The sequence below is a fragment of the Arachis ipaensis genome, chromosome B1 (assembly GCF_059453495.1).
Source record: "Arachis ipaensis isolate K30076 ecotype BB chromosome B1, ASM5945349v1, whole genome shotgun sequence".
NCBI classification, from domain to species: Eukaryota; Viridiplantae; Streptophyta; class Magnoliopsida; order Fabales; family Fabaceae; genus Arachis; species Arachis ipaensis.
In genome coordinates, this window is record NC_142436.1 from 35,441,592 (window position 1) to 35,466,926 (window position 25,335).

Below are 25,335 nucleotides of genomic sequence, written 5' to 3' on the forward strand. Positions count from 1 at the left end.
ATTTTTATAAACAGAAAATAAATTATATTTCTAATTTTAAAATTAGAATATTTGATTAAAAACTGATTAATAAATTGATAATTAAGTAGTATTTTTAAAATAATTTTAAAAGAGCAAATTAGATTTTAATTTTTTATAATATACTTTAATTTTATTAAAATTGACCAAACTCCAATTTACCCCAAATTTTTAATTTCACTTTTGTCCCAAATTATACCCTAATTCCTAAATTAATCCCCAAAAAGCCCTAACCCCGTCTAACCTAGCCACCGCCAATGTTTCCCTTCTCTGACCAATACACAGCAGCAGTTTTCCTTTCTTCCTAATTCAACCTAAGACACAGCAGCAGTAAAAGGAAAAGAGGGAAAAGGGATAGCAGAGAGAAAGAGAGAACCGAGGGGGAAGAAGAGAAGAGGAAGGTTGCGCCAGCGCCCCCTGGCCATCGCCGCTTCGTTGTCGTCGTCCTCGCGAGCCGCCACCGCCGGCTTGGAGCCCGCCGCTCGTGTCTCGCCGCGTCGCCACCTCGCCGCGGGACTTGGTGCTGTCACTGCCATCGCGTCGTTTGGAGAGGAAGAGTCGTGCCTGAGAGAGGGAGAATCAGGAGGAGCGTCGCGCAGGAGGGAGGTGACGCCTTGTTGTCGCGGTGCTTCCATGGCCACCGACGCGCCGCCGTACTTCATGGTAACCGCCGAAGCCTTCGTCACCACAGACACAGTCAACGCTGATTAGGGCAGAGGAGAGTGGAAAGCATGAGAGATGCACGGAAGACAGAGGAGCAGAAATGCGACAAGGGGGAGAAGGGCGAGGTCTGCTCTCATGCCGTCCTGCTCCGCCACCGCTGCTGCCATCGATTAGATTGAATTTGTATGCTCTGTTTTATCACCACTATGGTTTCCATATTCTGATTTTAATTCTAGTCCTTACTTTATCTTGAATCCCCAGGGTTGTAATTGCTTTTAATTCCTATCCAATTTGAATATTCTGTTTTGCTGCAACCATGGCCACTGCTGTGAGGACTAACATTATCGCTATATGGCTTTTTATTTTCTGTTTATAACTTACTTCAATTTCTCTTGGTTTGCAGTCACTAAGAAAAATGAACCACCCAAATATTGTGAAGCTAAAGGAAGTTATTCGAGAAAGTGACATTCTGTACTTTGTTTTTGAGTACATGGTGGGTGGCCAGTTCTTCATTAGATGTGGTCTGCATCATCTTGTGTAAAGTCCAGTAATTGATGTTTCAATTTTTTGGGTGATTTAGGAATGCAACCTGTACCAACTTATGAAAGACAGGGAGAAGATGTTTTCTGAGGGTGAAGTTAGGAATTGGTGTTTTCAAGTTTTCCAAGGTCTTGCTTATATGCACCAGTGGGGATACTTCCACCGTTATCTGAAGCCTGGTACGTTTATCATTGCATCCGAATCCTTTGTTAAATGTGCTATATGATAAAATAGAGAACATGCTTTTTGAGTATGTTAGCTTTTTTTTTTCAAGCTTCTCAAGAATTACCTAGCTTTGTCTATCAATTATGAATCATTTAGGTTGACATTTTAATGAAGTTGTTATTGTGTAGCAAATGGAGATTTATACTATGGTCTATTCTGATTTTGGCCTAGCACGTGAGATCAGTTCACAACCACCCTACACTGAGTATGTCTCCACACGGTGGTAAGTGCTTTCAACTTTTGTATGTAATTTGTTCAGTTGTGTATTGTGCAGTTTATAAGTTGTACGCTGGCTTCTGTTAGGTATCATGCTCCTGAAGTGCTACTTCAATCTTATCTGTATAGCTCCAAAGTTGGTAAGTATATGCTTTAAACAGCGATAATGATCAAATTAATACTGTTTGGAGTGATGATAAGTACCATTTTATTTACTGAATTTTCTGTCACTCATTTAGACATGTGGGCAATGGGTGCTATAATGGCTGAACTGTTCTCTCTTCGTCCTCTTTTCCCTGGTGCCAGGTAGTCTCTCTCTCTCTCTCTCTCTCTCTCTCTCTCTCTCAAATACGATCTTCCGTCAAAGATCTTATGTCGTGTTATCGATGTTAAGTGTCTGGTAATGTTTATCTTTTTTTGGTTCCTTATGTTGTGTTATGTGTTCTTGATTGGTAATGTTTATCTAATAATTCTCAGTCCTGGTTTTTGTGAATCTACTTCAAGTTTCAAATGGCACTTTCAAACATGTGTTACTGACCTACTGTACCAATTTCAATATGATAATGCCTGAATTCAAAAGGAAAAGAAAGAAAATAGAAAACAAGTACTTTAGTAGCACAAAGAGTCAACTTTAAAAGTTTGACACATTGTAATTTGATATTATATATTGATGGGTAAATTACTTTAATTAGTAAGAATCTCTAATCCACAAATGTTTGTGTTTTGGCTGCTGGAATCAGACTATTTCGTGAACAGTATTGTATGACAAGAAGACTGGAACTAATTTGCTTCAATGGCCAGTGGAAGAAATAGAGAGCTTGAGACTTAGCAGTGATGAATTTAAGGAATTATTGGTTAAACCTGGCACAGTAATGCCATTACACATTGGCCCTGCAACACAGGATTTTTCCATAGTTATTGGTTGCATTGTTACAACTTGTATCTCACAGTAATCATGGTTTTACTTTACATTTTCCTGATTTTTATTTATTTATTTATTTTTTGTTGTTCAGTTGGACATATTTTTTGGACCATTTGGCATTTTGGCTATTGCAAATGACCAACTTTCTGAACTAACACCAATTTATTTGTCTTTCAAATTATGGAAATGGAACCTCAACTACTACAACTATTACTACTTCTACTTCTACTTCCTTCTGTGTTGATGAAACTAGGTATTATTAACTAATGAATCATCATCATTCATATTTGTTTCTTCCTTTATTAGGAGAAAGTGACAAAATATATGAGTTGTTGGATAATAATGCAGGTCATCAAAGGCACCTGATGTATCAAAGCTAGTTTTCGGAAGCAAATTGCCTATTCTAAGTGATAAAAAACTATCATTGAAGGTATTGGTAAGTAGTGTCAATTAACCTATTTGGTCTCACGTGACTTGATTCACGAGATAATATTAAAATTGGATTATCAAAAATCACATAAGTCGATATGGTTCATTAAACTGATTAAAGATTCAATACTTTCAATTTAGTTCTTGAAAGATATCACTATGTGTCAAGTTGGTAAGTTAACTTTACTACTATGTCACTAATGATCGCTGACATATGGAGACACCTGCACTCTTTTCTTTGAAGGAATGTTAAGCATATCATCTAATTAACTTGTGGCAATGACTTCTCAGCTTTCCGAGGCAAAAAAACGAGAGCGGGCCTTTACGAATAGAGGACGCCGGAATCAGTTGCGCTCAATGGGAGAAGCCAAGAATTTGCTTCAATATATGTTCAATTCAGTCGCAGATGTTAGGTGCTCTATTTGGCATCAATTTGTTTTTTTCTCTTCTATCAGAAGATTAATAACTTTTATTAGAAGATACTTATGTAGAATACAATATTTTGGTTTTTTATAGTTTATTAGTAGTAAATTCTAAGTGGTCTAATGTATATTTTGATATGGGTATATTTAATTTAGTGTGAGATGTATGAATACTCATTTATGATCATCTCAATATTTTTAGTTCATTATAAATATATTTTGTTAAAGGATAATTTTTATTATTTAAAGAATATTGTATGGTATTATTATGTATTTATTTTTATTTTATAATTTTTGACCAATTTAATTAAAAAATAGAATTATATATATAATCATATTACTAAATATTAGGTTTTAAAAAAAATTATTAGAATATATATATATATAGAAAATAAAAAAAAACAATGAGGGACCTAAGGCTACACTTATATACAGTAGTTATAGTATACAAAAAAAAAAAGAGGGACCTAAAGCTACACTTATAAAAAGTAGCTTTGGTATACAATGTGGCTACGCTTTACAAGTGATGCAGTAGCGTTGAAAAGCGTAGCCTTTGATCCTGGACAGCATCACTTGAAAAGCGTAGCCTATTTCCAAACGCCAAAAGCGTAGCCTTTGGTGCAGAAAAGCGTAGCCTTTGAGAATAGGCAACGGCCGAATAGGAATCACCCCAAAAAGCGTAGCCGTAGCCCAAAAAGCGTAGCCGTAGCCTAAGGCATGATTTTTTTTCACTTTTGGCTACACTTTTCAAGTGTACCTGAATGGGTATTTTTCTTGTAGTGTCTGTAAACCCTATTAGCTAGTTTATTATAAATAGGACCTTTTTACTATTGTATTAGACATCTTGGGACGCCTGGTTCTTAGATCAGATGGGCTGGCCATTTGGCCATGCCTGGACCTTTCACTTATGTATTTTTAACGGTAGAGTTTCTACACTCCATAGATTAAGGTGTGGAGCTCTGCTGTTCCTCAAAGATTAATGCAAAGTACTACTGTTTTCTATTCAACTCATCTTATTTCGCTTCTAAGATATTCATTCGCACTTCAACCTGAATGTGATGAATGTGACAATCATCATCATTCCCTATGAACGCGTGCCTGACAACCACTTCCGTTCTACATTAGATTGAATGAGTATCTCTTAGATCTCTTAATCAGAATCTTCGTGGTGTAAGCTAGAATGATGGCAGCATTCAAAAGAATCCGGAAAGTCTAAACCTTGTCTGTGGTATTCCGAGTAGGATTCAATGATTGAATGACTGTGACAAGCTTCAAACTCGCGATTGCTGGGCGTAGTGACAGACGCAAAAGGATAGTAAATCCTATTCCAGCATGATCGAGAACCGACAGATGAATAGCCGTGCCGTGACAGGGTGCGTTGACCATATTCACTGAGAGGATAGGATGTAACCATTGACAAGGGTGATGCCTCCAGACGATTAGCCGTGCCGTGACAGGGCATTTGGATCATTTTCCCGAGAGAAGACCGAAAGTAGCCATTGACAATGGTGATGCATTACATAAAGCCAGCCATGGAAAGGAGTAAGACTGATTGGATGAAGATAGCAGGAAAGCAGAGGTTCAGAGGAATGAAAGCATCTCTATTCGCTTGTCTGAAATTCTCACCAATGATTTACATAAGTATTTCTATCACTATTTTATTAATTATTTTCGAAAACCCCATTACTATTTTATATCCGCCTGACTGAGATTTACAAGGTGACCATAGCTTGCTTCATACCAACAATCTCCGTGGGATTCGACCCTTACTCACGTAAGGTATTACTTGGACGACCCAGTGTACTTGCTGGTTAGTTGTGCGAAGTTATGAACCATGGTATTGGCATCATGTTTTTGGCGCCATTACCAGGGAAAGAAAGAACGATGAATTTTACATAATCAAAGTGTAATCATAATTTCTGCGCACCAAGTTTTTGGCGCCGTTGCCGGGGATTGTTCGAGTTTGGACAACTGACGGTTCATCTTGTTGCTCAGATTAGGTAATTTTCTTTTTGTTTTGTTTTCAAAAATTTTTCAAAAATTTTTCTCATTTGTTTTCGAAAAAAAAAAATAATAAATGTTTTCAAAAAAATATATATTTTTTCTTCAGGATTTTTAAGAATGAATTCTAGTGTTTCATAAAGCATGTTGAAGCCTGGCTGGCTGTAAAGCTACGACTGTAGGGCATGTTAGACGTGTCATGTCTGAGTTACATACTAAAGCTTGGCTGGCTATTAAGCCATGCCTGATCTTTTGATTGGAGCTTTAGAGTATAAGATTCCTGGAATTCATATTAAAAATTTTGGAATCCTTATTTTTCTTTTTCAAAATGATTTTTGAAAAAATTAAAAGAAAATACAAAAAAATTTCATAAAATCATAAAAATAAAAAATATTTCATGTTTCTTGTTTGAGTCTTGAGTCAAGTTGAAAGTTTGGTGTCAATTGCATCTTCATCTTGCATTTTTTCGAAAAATTCATGCATTCATAGTGTTCTTCATGATCTTCAAGTTGTTCTTGGTAAGTCTTCTTGTTTGATCTTTGCATTTGCATGTTTTGTGTCTTTTCTTGTTTTTCATATGCATTCTTGGATTCTTAGTGTCTAAGCATTAAAGAATTCTAAGTTTGGTGTCTTGCATGCTTTCTTTGCATTAAAAAAATTTTTCAAAAACATGTTCTTGGTATTCATCTTGACATTCAAAGTGTTCTTGGTGTTCATCTTGACATTCATAGCATTCTTGCATGCATTCATTGTTTTGATCTAAAAATTTCATGCATTGCATCATTTTTCTTGTTTTTCTCTCTCATCATAAAAATTCAAAAAAAAAATTAAAAAAATATCTTTCCCTTTTTCTCTCTCATAAATTCGAAAATTAGATTTGACTTTTTCAAAAAATTTTAAAATCAAGTTGTTTCTTATGAGTCAAATCAAATTTTCAATTTGAAAATCAAATCTTTTTCAAATTTCTTAGTTATTTTCGAAAATTCCAAAAATATTTTTTCAAAAATCTTTTTCTTATTTTTGTATCAAATTTTCGAAAATAACAATAACAATTAATGTTTTGATTCAAAAATTTCAAGTTTGTTACTTACTTGTTAAGAAAGATTCAAACTTTAAGTTCTAGAATCATATCTTGTGATTTCTTGTGAATCAAGTCATTAATTGTGATTTTAAAAATCAAATCTTTTTCAAAACTAATTTCTATCATATCTTTTCAAAAAAATATCTTCCTATCTTATCTTTTTCAAAAATATGATTTCAAAATATCTTTTCTAACTTCCTAACTTCTTATCTTTTCAAAATTGATTTTCAAAATTTGTTTCAACTAACTAACTAACTTTTTGTTTGTTTCTTATCTTTTTCAAAACCACCTAACTAACTCTCTCTCTCTCTAATTTTCGAAAATATCTCCCTCTCTTTTTCAAAACTTCTTTTTAATTAACTAATTATTTTAATTTTTAAAAATAATTTTCGAAAATTACTAACCTTTTTCAAAAACCATTTTCGAAAATCACCAACTCTTTTTCAAAAATTATTTTCGAAATTCTCCCTCTCTCATCTTATTCTATTTATTTATTCATCTACTAACATCTCCTCACCCTTGTGCTTCTTTCCTTACATTACATTCTTTGTCCCCTTCCTTTCTTCCACTCACACAGGGACCTCTATACTGTGGTATAAAGGATCCCTATTATTATTATTATTATTATTATTATTATTATTATTATTTCTGTGCCCTCTTCTTTGTCATATGAGCAGGAGCAAGGACAAGAACATTCTTGTTGAAGCAGATCCAGAACCTGAAAGGACTCTGAAGAGAAAATTAAGAGAAGCTAAATTACAACAATCCAGAGATAACCTCTCAGAAATTTTCGAACAGGAAGAGGAGATGGCAGCCGAAAATAATAATAATGCAAGGAGGATGCTTGGTGACTTCACTGCACCAAATTCCAATTTACATGGAAGAAGCATCTCCATCCATACCATCGGAGCAAACAACTTTGAGCTGAAACCTCAGCTAGTTTCTCTGATGCAGCAGAACTGCAAGTTTCATGGACTTCCATCTGAAGATCCTTTTCAGTTCTTAATTGAATTCTTGTAGATCTGTGATACTGTTAAGACTAATGGAGTAGATCCTGAAGTCTACAGGCTCATGCTTTTCCCTTTTGCTGTAAGAGACAGAGCTAGAATATGGTTGGACTTTCAACCCAAAGACAGCCTGAACTCTTGGGATAAGCTGGTCACGGCTTTCTTAGCCAAGTTCTTTCCTCCACAAAAGTTGAGCAAACTTAGAGTAGATGTTCAAACCTTCAGACAAAAAGAAGGTGAGTCCCTCTATGAAGCTTGGGAAAGATACAAACAGTTGACCAAAAAGTGTCCTTCTGACATGCTTTCAGAATGGACCATCCTGGATATATTCTATGATGGTCTGTCTGAGTTATTAAAGATGTCATTGGATACTTCTGCAGGTGGATCCATTCACCTAAAGAAAACGCCTGCAGAAGCTCAAGAACTCATTGACATGGTTGCAAATAACCAGTTCATGTACACTTCTGAAAGGAATCCTGTGAGTAATGGGACGCCTATGAAGAAGGGAGTTCTTGAAGTTGATACTTTGAATGCCATATTGGCTCAGAATAAAATATTGACCCAGCAAGTCAATATGATTTCCCAGAGTCTGAATGGAATGCAAGCTGCATCCAACAGTACTCAAGAGGCATCTTCTGAAGAAGAAGCTTATGATCCTGAGAACCCTGCAATAGCAGAGGTGAATTACTTAGGTGAACCTTATGGAAACACCTATAACTCATCATGGAGAAATCATCCAAATTTCTCATGGAAGGATCAAAAGCCTCAATAAGGCTTTAATAATGGTGGAAGAAATAGGTTTAGCAATAGCAAGCCTTTTCCATCATCCACTCAGCAACAGACAGAGAATTCTGAGCAGAATCCATCTAGCTTAGCAAACTTAGTCTCTGATCTATCTAAGGCTACTGTGAGTTTCATGAATGAAACAAGGTCTTCCATTAGAAATTTGGAAGCACAAGTGGGCCAGCTGAGTAAAAGGATCACTGAAATCCCTCCTAGTACTCTCCCAAGCAATACAGAAGAGAATCTAAAAGGAGAGTGCAAGGCCATTGACATAAGCATCATGGCCGAACCTGTAAGGGAAGGAGAGGACGTGAATCCCAAGGAGAAAGACCTCCTGGGACGTCCAGTGATCAATAAGGAGTTTCCCTCTAAGGAACCAAAGGAATCTAAGGCTCATCTAGAGACCATAGAGATTCCATTAAACCTCCTTATGCCATTCATGAGCTCTGATGAGTATTCCTCTTCTGAAGAGAATGAGGATGTTACTGAAGAGCAAGCTGCCAAGTTCCTTGGTGCAATCATGAAGCTAAATGCCAAATTATTTGGTATTGACACTTGGAAAGATGAACCTCCCTTGTTCACCAATGAACTAAGTGATCTGGATCAATTGACACTGCCTCAGAAGAGACAGGATCCTGGAAAGTTCATAATACCTTGTACCATAGGCACCATGATCTTTAAGGCTCTGTGTGACCTTGGTTCAGGAATAAACCTCATGCCCCTCTCTGTAATAGAGAAACTGGGAATCTATGGGGTGCAGGCTGCTAAAATCTCATTAGAGATGGCAGACAATTCAAGAAAACAGGCTTATGGACAAGTAGAGGACGTGTTAGTAAAGGTTGAAGGCCTTTACATCCCTGCTGATTTCATAGTCCTGGATACTAGAAAGGAAGAGGATGAATCCATCATCCTAGGAAGACATTTCCTGGCCACAGCAAGAGCTGTGATTGATGTGGACAGAGGAGAATTGATCCTTCAATTAAATAAGGACAACCTTGTGTTTACAACTCAAGGATCCCTCTCTGCATCCATGGAGAGGAAGCAGAAAAAGCTTCTCTCAAAGCAGAGTCAAACAAAGCCCCCACAGTCAAACTCTAAGTTTGGTGTTGGGAGGCCACAACCAAACTCTAAGTTTGGTGTTGAACCCCCATATCCAAACTCTAAGTTTGGTGTTGGAGAGTCTCAACAATGCTCTGAACATCTGTGAGGCTCCATGAGAGCCCACTGTCAAGCTATTGACATTAAAGAAGCGCTTGTTGGGAGGCAACCCAATTTTTATCTAACTATATTTTTCTTAGTTATATGTCTTTATAGGTTCATGATCATGTGGAGTCACAAAATAAATATAAAAATTGAAAACGGAATCAAAAACAGCAGAAGAAAAATCACACCCTAGAGGAGCTGGCGCTGAACGCCCAGAACAAGCATGGTTCTGGCGTTCAACGCCAGAAATGGGCAACAAATGGGCGTTGAACGCCCAAAATGGGCACCAACCTGGCGCTGAACGCCCAGAGTTGTGTGCAATGGCATTTTACATGCCTAATTTGGTGCAAGGTTGTAAATCCTTGAACATCTCAGGATCTGTGGACCCCACAGGACCCCATAGGATCACCTCAGGATCTGTGGACCCCACAGGATCCCCACCTACCTCCACTCACTTCTTCTCACCCCTCTCACAATCCCATAAACACTCTTCCCCAAAACCCTTCACCAATCACCTCAATCTCTCTTCCCCATCACCTCTTCACCACTCACATCCATCCACTATTTCCCATAAACCTACCTCATAAACTCCACCTACCTTCAAAATTCAAAATCAATTTCCCACCCAAACCCACCCTATATGGCCGAAACCTAACCCCCCTCCCTCCCCTATATAAAGCCTTCCATTCTTCCTCATTTTCACACAACACAACCCTCTCTTCTCTTCTTGGCCGAAACACAACCCCTTCTCCCTCTCCTCCATTTCTTCTTCATCTATTCTTTCTTCTCTTGCTCGAGGGCGAGAAAACTTCTAAGTTTGGTGTGGTAAAAGCATAAGCTTTTTGTTTTTCCATTACCATTGATGGCACCTAAGACCAGAGAATCCTCTAGAAAAGGAAAAGGGAAGACAAAAGCTTTCACCTCCGAGTCATGGGAGATGGAAAGGTTCATCTCCAAAGCCCATCAAGACCACTTCTATGATGTTGTGGCCAAGAAGAAGGTGATCCCTGAGGTCCCTTTCAAACTCAAAAGAAATGAGTATCCGGAGATCCGACATGAAATTCAAAGAAGAGGTTGGGAAGTTCTAACAAACCCCATCCAACAAGTCGGCATCCTAATGGTTCAAGAGTTCTATGATAATGCATGGATCACTAGGAACCATGATCAAAGTAAGAACCCGGATCCAAAGAACTATGTTACAATGGTTCGGGGGAAATACTTAGATTTTAGTTTGGAAAATGTGAGGTTGGCGTTCAACTTGCCAAACATGGAAGAGAACGCATGCCCCTACACAAGGGGAGTCAACTTTGATCAAAGGTTGGACCAAGTTCTTATGGACATATGTGTAGAAGGAGCTCAATGGAAGATTGACTCCAAAGGCAAGCCGGTTCAACTAAGAAGATTGGACCTCAAGCCTGTAGCTAGAGGATGGTTGGAGTTCATTCAATGCTCAATCATTCCCACTAGCAACCGGTCTGAAGTTACTATAGACCGGGCCATCATGATCCATAGCATCATGATTGGAGAAGAGGTGGAAGTTCATGAGATTATACCTCAAGAACTCTACAAGGTGACTGACAAGTCCTCCACTATGGCAAGGTTAGCCTTTCCTCACCTCATTTGCCACCTATGCAATTCGGCTGGGATTGACATAGAGGGAGATATCCTCATTAAAGAGGATAAGCCCATCAGTAAGAAAAAGATGGAGCAAGCAAGAGAGCCCATTCATGGAACTCAAGAGGCGTATGAAGCTTATCACCATGAGATCCCGGAGATGCCTCAAATGCATTTTCCTCCACAAAACTATTGGGAGCAAATCAACACCTCCCTAGGAGAATTAAGTTCCCACATGGGACAACTAAGGGTGGAACATCAAGAGCACTCCATCATCCTTCATGAAATAAGAGAAGATCAAAGAGCAATGAGGGAGGAGCAACAAAGACAAGAAAGAGACATAGAAGAGCTCAAAGACATCATTGGTTCCTCAAGAAGGAAACGCCACCATCACTAAGGTGGATTCATTCCTTGTTCTTATTTCTTCTGTTTTTCGTTTTCTATGTTATGTGCTTATCTATGTTTGTGTCTTCATTACATGATCATTAGTAGTTAGTAACTTTGTCTTAAAGTTATGAATGTCCTATGAATCCATCACCTCTCTTAAATGAAAAATATTTTAATTCAAAAGAACAAAAAGTACATGAGTTTTGAATTTATCCTTGAACTTAGCTTAATTATATTGATGTGGTGATAATGCGTCTTGTTTTCTGAATGTATGCTTGAACAGTGCATATGTCTTTTGAAGTTATTGTTTAAGAATGTTAAATATGTTGGCTCTTGAAAGAATGATGACTAGGAGACATGTTATTTGATAATCTGAAAAATCATAAAAATGATTCTTGAAGCAAGAAAAAGCAGCAAAGAACAAAGCTTGCAGAAAAAAAAAGAAAAAAAAATAGCGAAAAAATAGAAAGAAAAAAAGAAAAAGCAAGCAGAAAAAGCCAAAAGCTCTTAAAACCAAGAGGCAAGAGCAAAAAGCCAATAAACCTTAAAACCAAAAGGCAAGGGTAAACAAAAAGGATCCCAAGGCTTTGAGCATCAGTGGATAGGAGGGCCTAAAGGAATAAAATCCTGGCCTAAGCGGCTAAACCAAGCTGTCCCTAACCATGTGCTTGTGGCGTGTAGGTGTCAAGTGAAAACTTGAGACTGAGCGGTTAAAGTCAAGGTCTAAAGCAAAAATAAAGAGTGTACTTAAGAACCCTGGACACCTCTAATTGGGGACTTTAGCAAAGCTGAGTCACAATCTGAAAAGGTTCACCCAATTATGTGTCTGTGGCATTTATGTATCCGGTGGTAATACTGGAAAACAAAGTGCTTAGGGCCACGGCCAAGACTCATAAAGAAGCTGTGTTCAAGAATCATCATACTGAACTAGGAGAATCAATAACACTATCTGAACTCTGAGTTCCTATAGATGCCAATCATTCTGAACCTCAATGGATAAAGTGAGATGCCAAAACTATTCAAGAGGCAAAAAGCTACAAGTCCCGCTCATCTAATTGAAGCTATGTTTCATTGATAGTTTGGAATTTATAGTATATTCTCTTCTTTTTATCCTATTTGATTTTCAGTTGCTTGGGGACAAGCAACAATTTAAGTTTGGTGTTGTGATGAGCGGATAATTTATACGCTTTTTGGCATTGTTTTTAGTATGTTTTTAGTAGAATCTAGTTACTTTTAGGGATGTTTTCATTAGTTTTTATGTTAAATTCACATTTCTGGACTTTACTATGAGTTTGTGTATTTTTCTGTGATTTCAGGTATTTTCTGGCTGAAATTGAGGGACTTGAGCAAAAATCAGATTCAGAGGTTGAAGAAGGACTGCTGATGCTGTTGGATTCTGACCTCCCTGCACTCAAAGTGGATTTTCTGGAGCTACAGAACTCAGCATGGCGCGCTTCCAATCACGTTGGAAAGTAGACATCCAGGGCTTTCCATCAATATATAATAGTCCATACTTTGTCCAAGTTTAGACAACACAAACTGGCGTTCAACGCCAGCTCTCTGCCCAATTCTGGCGTCCAGCGCCAGAAACAAGCTGCAAAGTGGAGTTCAACGCCCAAACTGGCACAAAAGCTGGCGTTCAACTCCAAGAAGGACCTCTACACGTGCAACACTCAAGTTCAGCCCAAGCACACACCAAGTGGGCCCCGGAAGTGGATTTATGCATCAATTACTTACTTCTGTAAACCCTAGTAGCTAGTTTATTATAAATAGGACCTTTTTACTATTGTATTAGACATCTTGGGACGCCTGGTTCTTAGATCAGATGGGCTGGCCATTCGGCCATGCCTGGACCTTTCACTTATGTATTTTTAACGGTAGAATTTCTACACTCCATAGATTAAGGTGTGGAGCTCTGCTGTTCCTCAAAAATTAATGCAAAGTACTACTGTTTTCTATTCAACTCATCTTATTTCGCTTCTAAGATATTCATTCGCACTTCAACCTGAATGTGATGAACGTGACAATCATCATCATTCCCTATGAACGCGTGCCTGACAACCACTTCCGTTCTACATTAGATTGAATGAGTATCTCTTAGATTTCTTAATCAGAATCTTCGTGGTGTAAGCTAGAATGATGGCGGCATTCAAGAGAATTCGGAAAGTCTAAACCTTGTCTGTGGTATTCCGAGTAGGATTCAATGATTGAATGACTGTGACAAGCTTCAAACTCGCGATTGCTGGGCGTAGTGACAGACGCAAAAGGATAGTAAATCCTATTCCAGCATGATCGAGAACCGACAGATGAATAGCCATGCCGTGACAGGGTGCGTTGACCATATTCACTGAGAGGATAGGATGTAACCATTGACAAGGGTGATGCCTCCAGACGATTAGCCGTGCCGTGACAGGGCATTTGGATCATTTTTCTGAGAGAAGACCAAAAGTAGCCATTGACAATGGTGATGCATTACATAAAGCCAGCCATAGAAAGGAGTAAGACTGATTGGATGAAGATAGCAGGAAAGCAGAGGTTCAGAGGAACGAAAGCATCTCTATTCGCTTGTCTGAAATTCTCACCAATGATTTACATAAGTATTTCTATCACTATTTTATTAATTATTTTCGAAAACCCCATTACTATTTTATATCCGCCTGACTGAGATTTACAAGGTGACCATAGCTTGCTTCATATCAACAATCTCCGTGGGATTCGACCCTTACTCACGTAAGGTATTACTTGGACGACCCAGTGCACTTGCTGGTTAGTTGTGCAAAGTTGTGAACCATGGTATTGGCATCATATTTTTGGCGCCATTACTAGGGAAAGAAAGAACGATGAATTTTACATAATCAAAGTGTAATCACAATTTCTGCGCACCATTAGATTACCCCTAAATAAACAAAATCACAAAATCTACTCAAAAACTAAATGTAAAAATGCAAAAATGTTAGGGCAGGAAACTGGAGTGTGAGTTTTGAGTTCCTACTTACAAACCTTAGTTAGAAATGATGGGCTCCGTAAGAGTTTTGCGTGGCCACAAACGACTCGTCAATCGGAGCTCCGTAGCTCAAGATATGGCCAAAAGAAGGGGGAGATAAATAGTAGCAACTCTCTTCTCTCACCAGCACCCCCTTTCTTTGTTTCTAGGGTAAAATGAGCTAAATGGTCATTAATTAGTACTTATATATGTTGGGCAAGGGCGCAACTTGGGTCCGGTCCAACCCGTTAGCATTTTAGGTTCGTTTGGCCCAATTTTGGGCCAAAACCTTTAAGATTAGCGCCCGGTTTTCAATTCTAAATTATTTTTGTCCTTTCAAAAAAATAAATTTAATTTTTAAAATCTTATTTTTCAAAATACGCGGTACTGGACAGACTAGAGCTGGTACTGCTAGCTTAAGCACCAGCACGCATTTTTACAAAAATTTGCCGCAAAAGATACATTTTTCTACTCAGAAAAATCCATTGAATTCAAATTTCACCTTTATATTTTAAAAAGAACACTTTTATATTTTTGAACCTATTCCAGGCAATAAAATTATTATTTTATTAAAGCGGTTATTTCAGTTCTTACAATGGTCACGTTGACCGAAGTGTAGGGACGACAAAGTCAACAACAATGTGGCATCCTAGGGTGGATGGTGGTGGCGAAGCTTCCCTGTGGAGGTTGAGGGCGAGGGAGAATAAGAGACGAAAGGGAGAATATTGGTGGCGCAGAATGAGAGGGGATGGTTCTAAATTCGAATTTAGGTCAAAATTATCGTCAGATTTGCTAGAAAAGAATTCGACAGTAATGAATTGGTCGTTAGTGTGTTTCGTTTATTTGTGTTACCATCAGATTTTTCGATGATAATTCCACCAGTAAACTTCACACCTATTTGATTATTCATTGTATCATTTGTTCTCGTTAAATTTTTCAACAGAAATTTAAATCTGAGAGTAACATTTTTTGGAAACGAATTTTTAGCTTTTTCCATAAAAGAATCCACTTCTAAATCTAACAGTAACATCCCTCACTAAATCAGATGATAAATTCGATGGTAGTCAGCTCCTTTTTGGTAGTGCATGCCAATAGCTCTTTTGGAACTCTTCTTGTAGTATCAAAGAGAACACCTTAACAATTGGCAAAAGTGGGTCAGATAAAACACCTTAAGCATAAGATTCTCATTCAACCCCATAAAGAACAATATAACAATTCTTGATCCAGGTGTCCCTCAAGAGATTTTGGACGGCCACAAGTGCATGTCAAGAAAGGCCGAAAGGTGTTGAGCTTTGCTCAATGTTCTTTAGGTTGGTGAAATATTGAGAAATAGAGCAAGAACCTTGGGTGTGGGTGATGAGCGGATAATTTATACGCTTTTTGGCATTATTTTTAGTATGTTTTTAGTATATTTTAATTAGTTTTTATTATATTTTTATTAGTTTTTAAATAAAAATCACTCTTCTGGACTTTACTATGAGTTTGTGTATTTTTCTGTGATTTCAGGTATTTTCTGGCTGAAATTGAGGGACCTGATTCAGAGGCTGAAAAAAGACTGCAGATGCTGTTGGATTCTGACCTCCCTGCACTCAAAATGGATTTTCTAGAGCTACAGAAGCCCAATTGACGCGATCTTAATTGCGTTGGAAAGTAGACATCCGGGGCTTTCCAGCAATATATAATAGTCAATACTTTGCTCGAGATTTGATGGCCCAAACAGGCGTTCCAAGTCAGCTCAAGAATTCTGGCGTTTAACTCTAGAACTGGCACAAAAGCTGGAGTTAAACGCCCAAACTGGCACAAAAGCTGGCGTTTAACTCCAAGAAAAGTCTCTATACATGGAAGCTTCAATGATCAGCCCAAGCACACACCAAGTGAGCCCGGAAGAAGATTTTTGCATTAATTACATATTTCTGTAACCCTAGGCTACTAGTCCTCTATAAATAGGACCTTTTGCTATTGTATTTAGGGAGATCTTTTGGACGTTTAGTCCCTAGACCTTGGAGGCTGGCCATTCGGCCATGCTTACACTATTATCACTTATGTATTTTCAACGGTGGAGTTTCTACACATCATATATTAAGGTGTGGAGCTCTGCTGTTCTTCATGAATTAATACAAAGTACTATTGTTTTTCTATTCAACTCAAGTCTATTTCTTCTCCAAGATATTCATTCGTTCTTCAACTTGATGAATGTGATGATCCGTGACACTCATCATCATTCTCACCTATGAACATGTGCCTGACAAACACCTCTGTTCTACTAGCAATGGCTTGAATGCGTATCTCTTGGGTTTCTAATCTCAGATTGGAACCTTCGTGGTATAGGCTAGAATTATTGGCGGCCATTCCTGAGATCCGGAACGTCTAAACCTTGTCTATGGTATTCTGAGTAGGATCTGGGAAGGGTTGACTGTGACGAGCTTCAAACTCGCGATTGTGGGGCATGTGACAGACGCAAAAGGATCAATGGATCCTATTCTGACATGATCGAGAACCGACAGATGATTAGCCGTGCGGTAACAGCGCATTTGGAACGTTTTCACTGAGAGGACGGGAAGTAGCCATTGACAATGGTGATGCCCAATATAAAGCTTGCCATGGAAAGGAATATGAATGATTGGAAGAAGGCAATAGGAAAGCAGAGGTTCAGGAGGGACAGAGCATCTTCATACGCTTATCTGAAATTCCAACCAAAGAATTACATAAGTATCTCTATCTTTACTTTATGTTTTATTTATCTTTTAATTATCAATTCTCCATCACCATCTGAATTCGCCTGACTGAGATTTACAAGGTGACCATAGCTTGCTTTAAGCCGACAGTCTCCGTGGGATCGACCCTTACTCACGTAAGGTATTACTTGGACGACCCAGTGCACTTGCTGGTTAGTTGTGCAGAATTGTGACAAAGTGTGATTCACGTTTAAGAGCTCCAAGTCCTTTGACGCCATTGTTGATGATCACAATTTTGTGCACCAAGTTTTTGGCGCCGTTGCCGGGGATTGTTCGAGTTTGGACAACTGACGGTTCATCTTGTTGCTTAGATTAGGTATTTTTCAGAATTTTTAAGAATGAATTCTAGAGTTTCAAGGTGATGTTCTTATCATCACAAAAGCTGATTGATTCTCATCAATTTAGCTGCTGAATGTAATGTCCTGCTGAAGCTTGGCCAAACATGTCTAATCTTTTTAGACTGAAGCTTTAGACTAACATTGCATGATTCCTGGAATTCTTATTAAAAGTTTTGATTCTCTTTATTTTCTTTTCCATATAATTTTCGAAAAATTACAAAAAAAATTTATAAAATCATAAAAATCAAAAATATTTTATGTTTCTTATTTGAGTCTAGTGTCTAATTTTAAATTTGGTGTCAATTGCATACCCATAATTTTCGAAAATTACATGCAATATGTTCTTCATTAATCTTCAAGTTGTTCTTGATGATTTCATTACTCTGATCTTTAAATTCTCTTGTTTTGTGTGTTTTGTTGTTTCTCATATGCATTCTCAATTTGTTAGTGTCTATGATGAGCGGATAATTTATACGCTTTTTGGCATTGTTTTTAGTATGTTTTTAGTAGAATCTAGTTACTTTTAGGGATGTTTTCATTAGTTTTTATGTTAAATTCACATTTCTGGACTTTACTATGAGTTTGTGTGTTTTTCTATGATTTCAGATATTTTCTGGCTGAAATTGAGGGACTTGAGCAAAAATCAGATTCAGAGGTTGAAGAAGGGCTGCTGATGCTGTTGGATTCTGACCTCCCTGCACTCAAAATGAATTTTCTGGAGCTGCAGAACTCAAAATGGCGCGCTTCCAATTGCATTGGAAAGTAGACATCCAGGGCTTTCCAGCAATATATAATAGTTCATACTTTGTCTGAGTTTAGATGACGAAAACTGGCGTTCAACGCCAGCTCTCTGCCCAATTCTGGCGTCCAGCGCCAGAAACAAGTTGCAAAGTGGAGTTCAACGCCCAAACTGGCACAAAAGCTGGCGTTCAACTCCAACAATGATCTCTCCACGTGTAGACTTCAAGCTCAGCCCAAGCACACACCAAGTGGGCCCCGGAAGTGGATTTATGCATCAATTACTTACTTCTGTAAACCCTAGTAGCTAGTTTATTATAAATAGGACCTTTTACTATTGTATTAGACATCCTGAGTTTTATCGTTGGACGCCTGGTTCTTAGATCAGAGGAGCTGGCCATTCGGCCATCCCTGGACCTTTCACTTATGTATTTTCAAACGGTAGAGTTTCTACACTCCATAGATTAAGGTGTGGAGCTCTGCTGTTCCTCAAAGATTAATGCAAAGTACTACTGTTTTTCTATTCAACTCAACTTATTTCGCATCTAAGATATTCATTCGCACTTCAACATGAATGTGATGAACGTGACAATCATCATCATTCCCCATGAACACGTGCCTGACAACCACCTCCGTTCTACCTTAGATTGAATGAGTATCTCTTATATCTCTTAATCAGAGTCTTCGTGGTGTAAGCTAGAATGATGGCAGCATTCAAGAGAATCCGGAAAGTCTAAACCTTGTCTGTGGTTTTCCGAGTAGGATTCAATGATTGAATGACTGTGACGAGCTTCAAACTCGCGAGTGCTGGGCGTAGTGACAGACGCAAAAGGAGGGTGAATCCTATTTCAGCATGATCGGGAACCTCAGATGATTAGCCGTGCCGTGACAGGGCATCTTGGACCATTTTCACAAGAGGAGGGGATGTAGCCACTGACAACGATGATGCCCTTGCATAAAGCTAGCCATGGAAAGGAGTAAGACTGATTGGATGAAGACAGCAGGAAAGCAGAGATTCAGAAGAACGAAAGCATCTCTGCACGCTTATCTGAAATTCTCACCAATGAATTACATAAGTGTTTCTATCCTTATTTTATTATATCATTTTCGAAAACTACATAACTATTTTATATCCGCCTGACTGAGATTTACAAGGTGACCATAGCTTGCTTCATACCAACAATCTCCGTGGGATTCGACCCTTACTCACGTAAGGTATTACTTGGACGACCCAGTGCACTTGCTGGTTAGTTATGCGAAGTTGTGAAGATATGTTTAGACCATGGTTCTGTGCATCCGTTTTTGGTGCTATTGCCAGGGAATCAATTTCGAACAACAATTCACAACCTGAGTAACAATTTCGCATACCAAGTTTTTGGCGCCGTTGCCGGGGATTGTTCGAGTTTGGACAACTGACGGTTCATCTTGTTGTTCAGATTAGGTAATCTTCTTTTTGTTTTATTTTCAAAAATTTTTCAAAAATCTTTCAAAAAAAAATTTTTCTCCTTTGTTTTCAAAAAAAAAAAAATGTTTTCAAAAATATATTTTTCTTCAGAATTTTTAAGAATGAATTCTAGTGTTTCATGAAGCATGTTGAAGCCTGGTTGGCTGTAAAGCCATGCCTGTAGGGAATGTCAGGCGTGTCATGTCTGAGTTACATACTAAAGCTTGGCTATTAAGCCATGCCTAACCTTTTGATTGGAGCTTTAAACTAAAAAGCATAAGATTCCTGGAATTCATATTAAAAATTTTGGAATCCTTATTTTTATTTTTCATAATAATTTTCGAAAAAAATACAAAAAAATTATAAAATCATAAAAATCAAAAATATTTTTGTGTTCTTGTTTGAGTCTTGAGTCATGTTATAAGTTTGGTGTCAATTGCATATTCATCTTGCATTTTTCAAAAATTCATGCATTCATAGTGTTCTTCATGATCTTCAAGTTGTTCTTGGTAAGTCTTCTTGTTTGATCTTGATGTTTTCTTGTTTTGTGTTGTATGGTGTTTTTCACATGCATTCTTGAATTCTTAGTGCCTAAGCATTAAAGAATTCTAAGTTTGGTGTCTTGCATGTTTTCTTTGCAAAAAAAAAAATTTTTCAAAAATGTGTTCTTGATGTTCATCATGATCTTCATAGTGTTCTTGGTGTTCATCTTGACATTCATAGCATTCTTGCATGCATCACATGTTTTGATCTAAAATTCTCATGCATTGCATCATTTTCATGTTTCTCTCTCTCATCATAAAAATTCAAAAAATCAAAAAAATATCTTTCCCTTTTTCTCTCTTAAAATTTCGAAAATTAGATTTGACTTTTTCAAAAATTTTTAAAATTTAGTTGTTTTTATGAGTCAAATCAAATTTTCAATTAAAAAAAAAATCTTATCTTTTTCAAAAATCAAATCTTTTTTCAATTTTTTTAGTTATTTTCGAAAATTTCAAAAATATTTTTCAAAAATCTTTTTCTTAATTTTATCTCATAATTTTCGAAAATAACATCACCAATTAATGCTTTGATTCAAAAATTTCAAGTTTGTTACTTACTTGTTAAGAAAGATTCCAACTTTAAGTTCTAGAATCATATCTTGTGATTTCTTGTGAATCAAGTCATTAATTGTGATTTTAAAAATAAAATCTTTTTCAAAAACTAATTTCAATCATATCTTTTCAAAAATATCTTCTTATCTTACCTTTTTCAAAAATTTGATTTCAAAATATCTTTTCTAACTTCCTAACTTCTTATCTTTTCAAAATTGATTTTCAAATTTGTTTCAACTAACTAACTAACTTTTTGTTTGTTTCTTATCTTTTTCAAAACCACCTAACTAACTCTCTCTCTCTAATTTTCGAAAATATCTTCCCCCTTTTTCAAAATTTCTTTTTTATTTAACTAATTATTTTAATTTTTGATTTTAATTTTCGAAAAAACTACTAACCTTTTTCAAAAACTATTTTCGAAAATCACTAACTCTTTTTCAAAAATTATTTTCGAAAATTCTCCCTCTCTCTCATCTCCTTCTATTTATTTATCTACTAACATCTCCTCATCTTCACCCCTATTCCTTTTCTTCTTCTACTAACAATAAGGAACCTCTTTACTGTAACATAGAAGATTCCTCTTCTTTTTCTCTTTTCTTTCTTATGAGCAGGGACAAAGAAAAAGGCATTCGTGTTGAAGCAGATCCAGAACCTGAAAGGACTCTGAGAAAGAAACTAAGAGAAGCTAAAATACAACAGTCCAGAGACAACCTTTCAGAAATTTTCGAACAAGAAGAGGAGATGGCAGCCGAAAATAATAATAATGCAAGGAGAATGCTTGGTGACTTCACTGCACTTAATTCCAATTTACATGGAAGAAGCATCTCCATCCCTACCATTGGAGCAAACAATTTTGAGCTTAAACCTCAATTAGTTTCTCTGATGCAACAAAACTGCAAGTTTTATAGACTTCCATCTGAAGATCCTTTTCAGTTCTTAACTGAATTCTTGCAGATCTGTGATACTGTTAAGACTAATGGAGTAGATCCTGAAGTCTACAGGCTCATGCTTTTCCCATTTGCTGTAAGAGACAGAGCTAGAATATGGTTGGACTCTCAACCTAAAGATAGCCTGAACTCTTGGAATAAGCTGGTCACGGCTTTCTTAGCCAAGTTCTTTCCTCCTCAAAAGCTGAACAAGCTTAGAGTGGATGTTCAAACCTTCAAACAAAAAGATGGTGAATCCCTCTATGAATCTTGGGAAAGATACAAGCAGCTGACCAAAAAGTGTCCTTCTGACATGCTTTCAGAATGGACCTTCCTGGATATATTCTATGATGGTTTATCTGAGCTATCAAAGATGTCATTGGACACTTCTGCAGGTGGATCCATTCACCTAAAGAAGACGCCTGCAGAAGCTCAAGAACTCATTGACATGGTTGCTAATAACTAGTTCATGTACACTTCTGAGAGGAATCTTGTGAGTAATGGGACGCCTATGAAGAAGGGAGTTCTTGAAGTTGATACTCTGAATGCCATATTGACTCAGAACAAAATATTAACTCAGCAAGTCAATATGATTTCTCAGAGTCTGAATGGAATGCAAGCTGCATCCAACAGTACTCAAGAGGCTTCTTATGAAGAAGAAGCTTATGATCCTGAAAACCCTGCAATAGCAGAGGTGAATTACTTAGGTGAACCTTATGGGAACACCTATAATCCATCATGGAGAAATCATCCAAATCTCTCATGGAAGGATCAAAGGCCTCAACAAGGCTTTAATAATGGTGGAAGAAACAGGTTTAACAATAGTAAACCTTTCCCATCATCCACTCAGCAACAGACAGAGAACTCTGAACAAAATACCTCTAATTTAGCAAACTTAGTCTCTGATCTATCCAAGGCCACTGTAAGTTTCATGAATGAAACAAGGTCTTCCATTAGAAATTTGGAAGCACAAGTGGGCCAGCTGAGTAAAAGGATCACTGAAATCCTTCCTAGTACTCTCAAGCAATACAGAAGAGAATCCAAAAGGAGAGTGCAAGGCCATTGACATAAGCACCATGGCCGAACCTGTAAGGGAAGGAGAGGACGTGATTCCCAAGGAGGAAGACCTCTTGGGACGTCCAGTGATCAATAAGGAGCTTCCCTCTGAGGAACCAAAGGACTCTGAGGCTCATCTAGAGACCATAGAGATTCCATTGAACCTCCTTATGCCATTCATGAGCTCTAATGAGTACTCCTCTTCTGAAGAGAATGAGGATGTTACTGAAGAGCAAGCTGCCAAGTTCCTTGGTGCAATCATGAAGCTGAATGCCAAATTATTTGGTACTAAGACTTGGGAAGATGAACCTCCCTTGTTCACCAATGAACTAAGTGATCTGGATCAACTGACATTGCCTCAGAAGAGACAGGATCCTGGAAAGTTCATAATACCTTGTACCATAGGCACCATGATCTTTAAGGCTCTGTGTGACCTTGGTTCAGGGATAAACCTCATGCCCCTTTCTGTAATAGAGAAATTGGGTATCTATGGGGTGCAAGCTGCTAAAATCTCATTAGAGATGACAGACAATTCAAGAAAACAGGCTTATGGACAAGTAGAGGACGTGTTAGTAAAGGTTGAAGGCCTTTACATCCCTGCTGATTTCATAGTCCTAGATACTGGAAAGGAAGAGGATGAATCCATCATCCTAGGAAGACCTTTCCTAGCAACAGCAAGAGCTGTGATTGATGTGGACAGAGGAGAATTGATCCTTCAGATAAATGAGGACAACCTTGTGTTTACAACTCAAGGATCTCTCTCTGCATCCATGGAGAGGAAGCAGAAAAAGCTTCTCTCAAAGCAGAGTCAAACAAAGCCCCCATAGTCAAACTCTAAGTTTGGTGTTGGGATGCCACAACCAAACTCTAAGTTTGGTGTCAAACCCCCATATCCAAACTCTAAGTTTGGTGTTGGGAGGTCTCAACAAAGCTCTGCACATCTATGAGGCTCCATGAGAGCCCACTGTCAAGCTATTGACATTAAAGAAGCGCTTGTTGGGAGGCAACCCAATGTTTATTTATCTGATTTTCAGTGTTTTTCATGTTTTATTAGGTTCATGATCATGTGGAGTCACAAATTAAATATAAAAATTGAAAACGGAATCAAAAACAGCAGAAGAAAAATCACACCCTGGAGGAAGACCTTACTGGCGTTTAAACGCCAGTAAGAAGCATGTTTTGGGCGTTCAACGCCAAAACAGAGCATGGTTCTGGCGCTGAACGCCAGAAATGGGCAGCATCTGGGCGTTTGAACGCCAGAAATGCACCCTGGAGAAGAGCTGGGGCTGAACGCCTAGAACAAGCATGGTTCTGGCGTTCAACGCCAGAAATGGGCAACAAATGGGCGTTCAACACCCAGAACAAGCACCAATCTGGCGCTGAATGCCCAGAGTTGTGTGTAAAGGCATTTTGCATGCCCAATTTGGTGCAAGGTTGTAAATCCTTGAACACCTCAGGATCTGTGGACCCCACAGGATCACCTCAGGATCTGTGGACCCCACAGGATCCCCACCTACCTCCACTCACTTCTTCTCACCCCTCTTTCACACAATCCCATAAACACTCTTCCCCAAAACCCCTCACCAATCACCTCAATCCACTCTTCCCCATAAACCTACCTCATAAACTCCACCTACCTTCAAAATTCAAAATCAATTTCCCACCCAACCCCACCCTATATGGCCGAAACTTAACCCCCCTCCCTTCCCTATATATAGCCCTCCATTCTTCCTCATTTTCACACAACACAACCCTCTCTCCCCTCTTGGCCGAAACACACCTCCCCCCTCTTCTCCATATTTTCTTCTTCTTCATCTAATTCTTTCTTTTCTTGCTCGAGGACGAGCAATATTCTAAGTTTGGTGTGGTAAAAGCATAAGCTTTTTGTTTTTCCATTACCATTGATGGCACCTAAGACCGGAGAATCCTCTAGAAAAGGGAAAGGGAAGACAAAAGCTTCCACCTCCGAGTCATGGGAGATGGAAAGGTTCATCTCCAAAGCCCATCAAGACCACTTCTATGATGTTGTGGCCAAGAAGAAGGTGATCCCCGAGGTCCCTTTCAAGCTCAAGAGAAATGAGTATCCAGAGATCCGACATGAAATCCAAAGAAGAGGTTGGGAAGTTCTAACAAACCCCATCCAACAAGTCGGCATCTTAATGGTTCAAGAGTTCTATGCCAATGCATGGATCACTAATACGAACCATGATCAAAGTAAGAACCCGAATCCAAAGAATTATATTACAATGGTTCGGGGAAAATACTTAGATTTTAGTCCGGAAAATGTAAGGTTGGCGTTTAACTTGCCCATGATGCAAGGAGATGAATGCCCCTACACTAGAAGGGTCAACTTTAATCAAAGGTTGGACCAAGTCCTTATGGACATATGTGTGGAAGGAGCTCAATGGAAGATTGACTCCAAAGGCAAGCCGGTTCAACTAAGAAGATTGGACCTCAAGCCTGTGGCTAGAGGATGGTTGGAGTTCATCCAACGCTCCATCATCCCCACT

The 25,335-nt window shown here is 38.2% G+C and overlaps 1 protein-coding gene and 1 pseudogene across 1 annotated transcript in view; both read left to right on the forward strand.

The window, feature by feature from the left end:
* Nucleotides 1–275: 275 nt before the first annotated feature.
* On the forward strand, nt 276–729 carry LOC148576205 (uncharacterized; annotated as a pseudogene).
* An 848-nt stretch (nt 730–1,577) lies between these two features.
* The window catches only part of LOC148576206 (uncharacterized), a 46,191-nt gene continuing 22,433 nt past the window's right edge, over nt 1,578–25,335 (forward strand). Inside the window, exons 1-5 of the mRNA XM_088502689.1 lie at nt 1,578–1,669; nt 1,750–1,802; nt 1,902–1,968; nt 2,933–3,020; nt 3,305–3,448. Of these exons, the coding sequence (XP_088358815.1) occupies nt 1,578–1,669; nt 1,750–1,802; nt 1,902–1,968; nt 2,933–3,020; nt 3,305–3,448 (444 nt within the window). The remainder of the gene's footprint in view (nt 1,670–1,749; nt 1,803–1,901; nt 1,969–2,932; nt 3,021–3,304; nt 3,449–25,335) is intronic.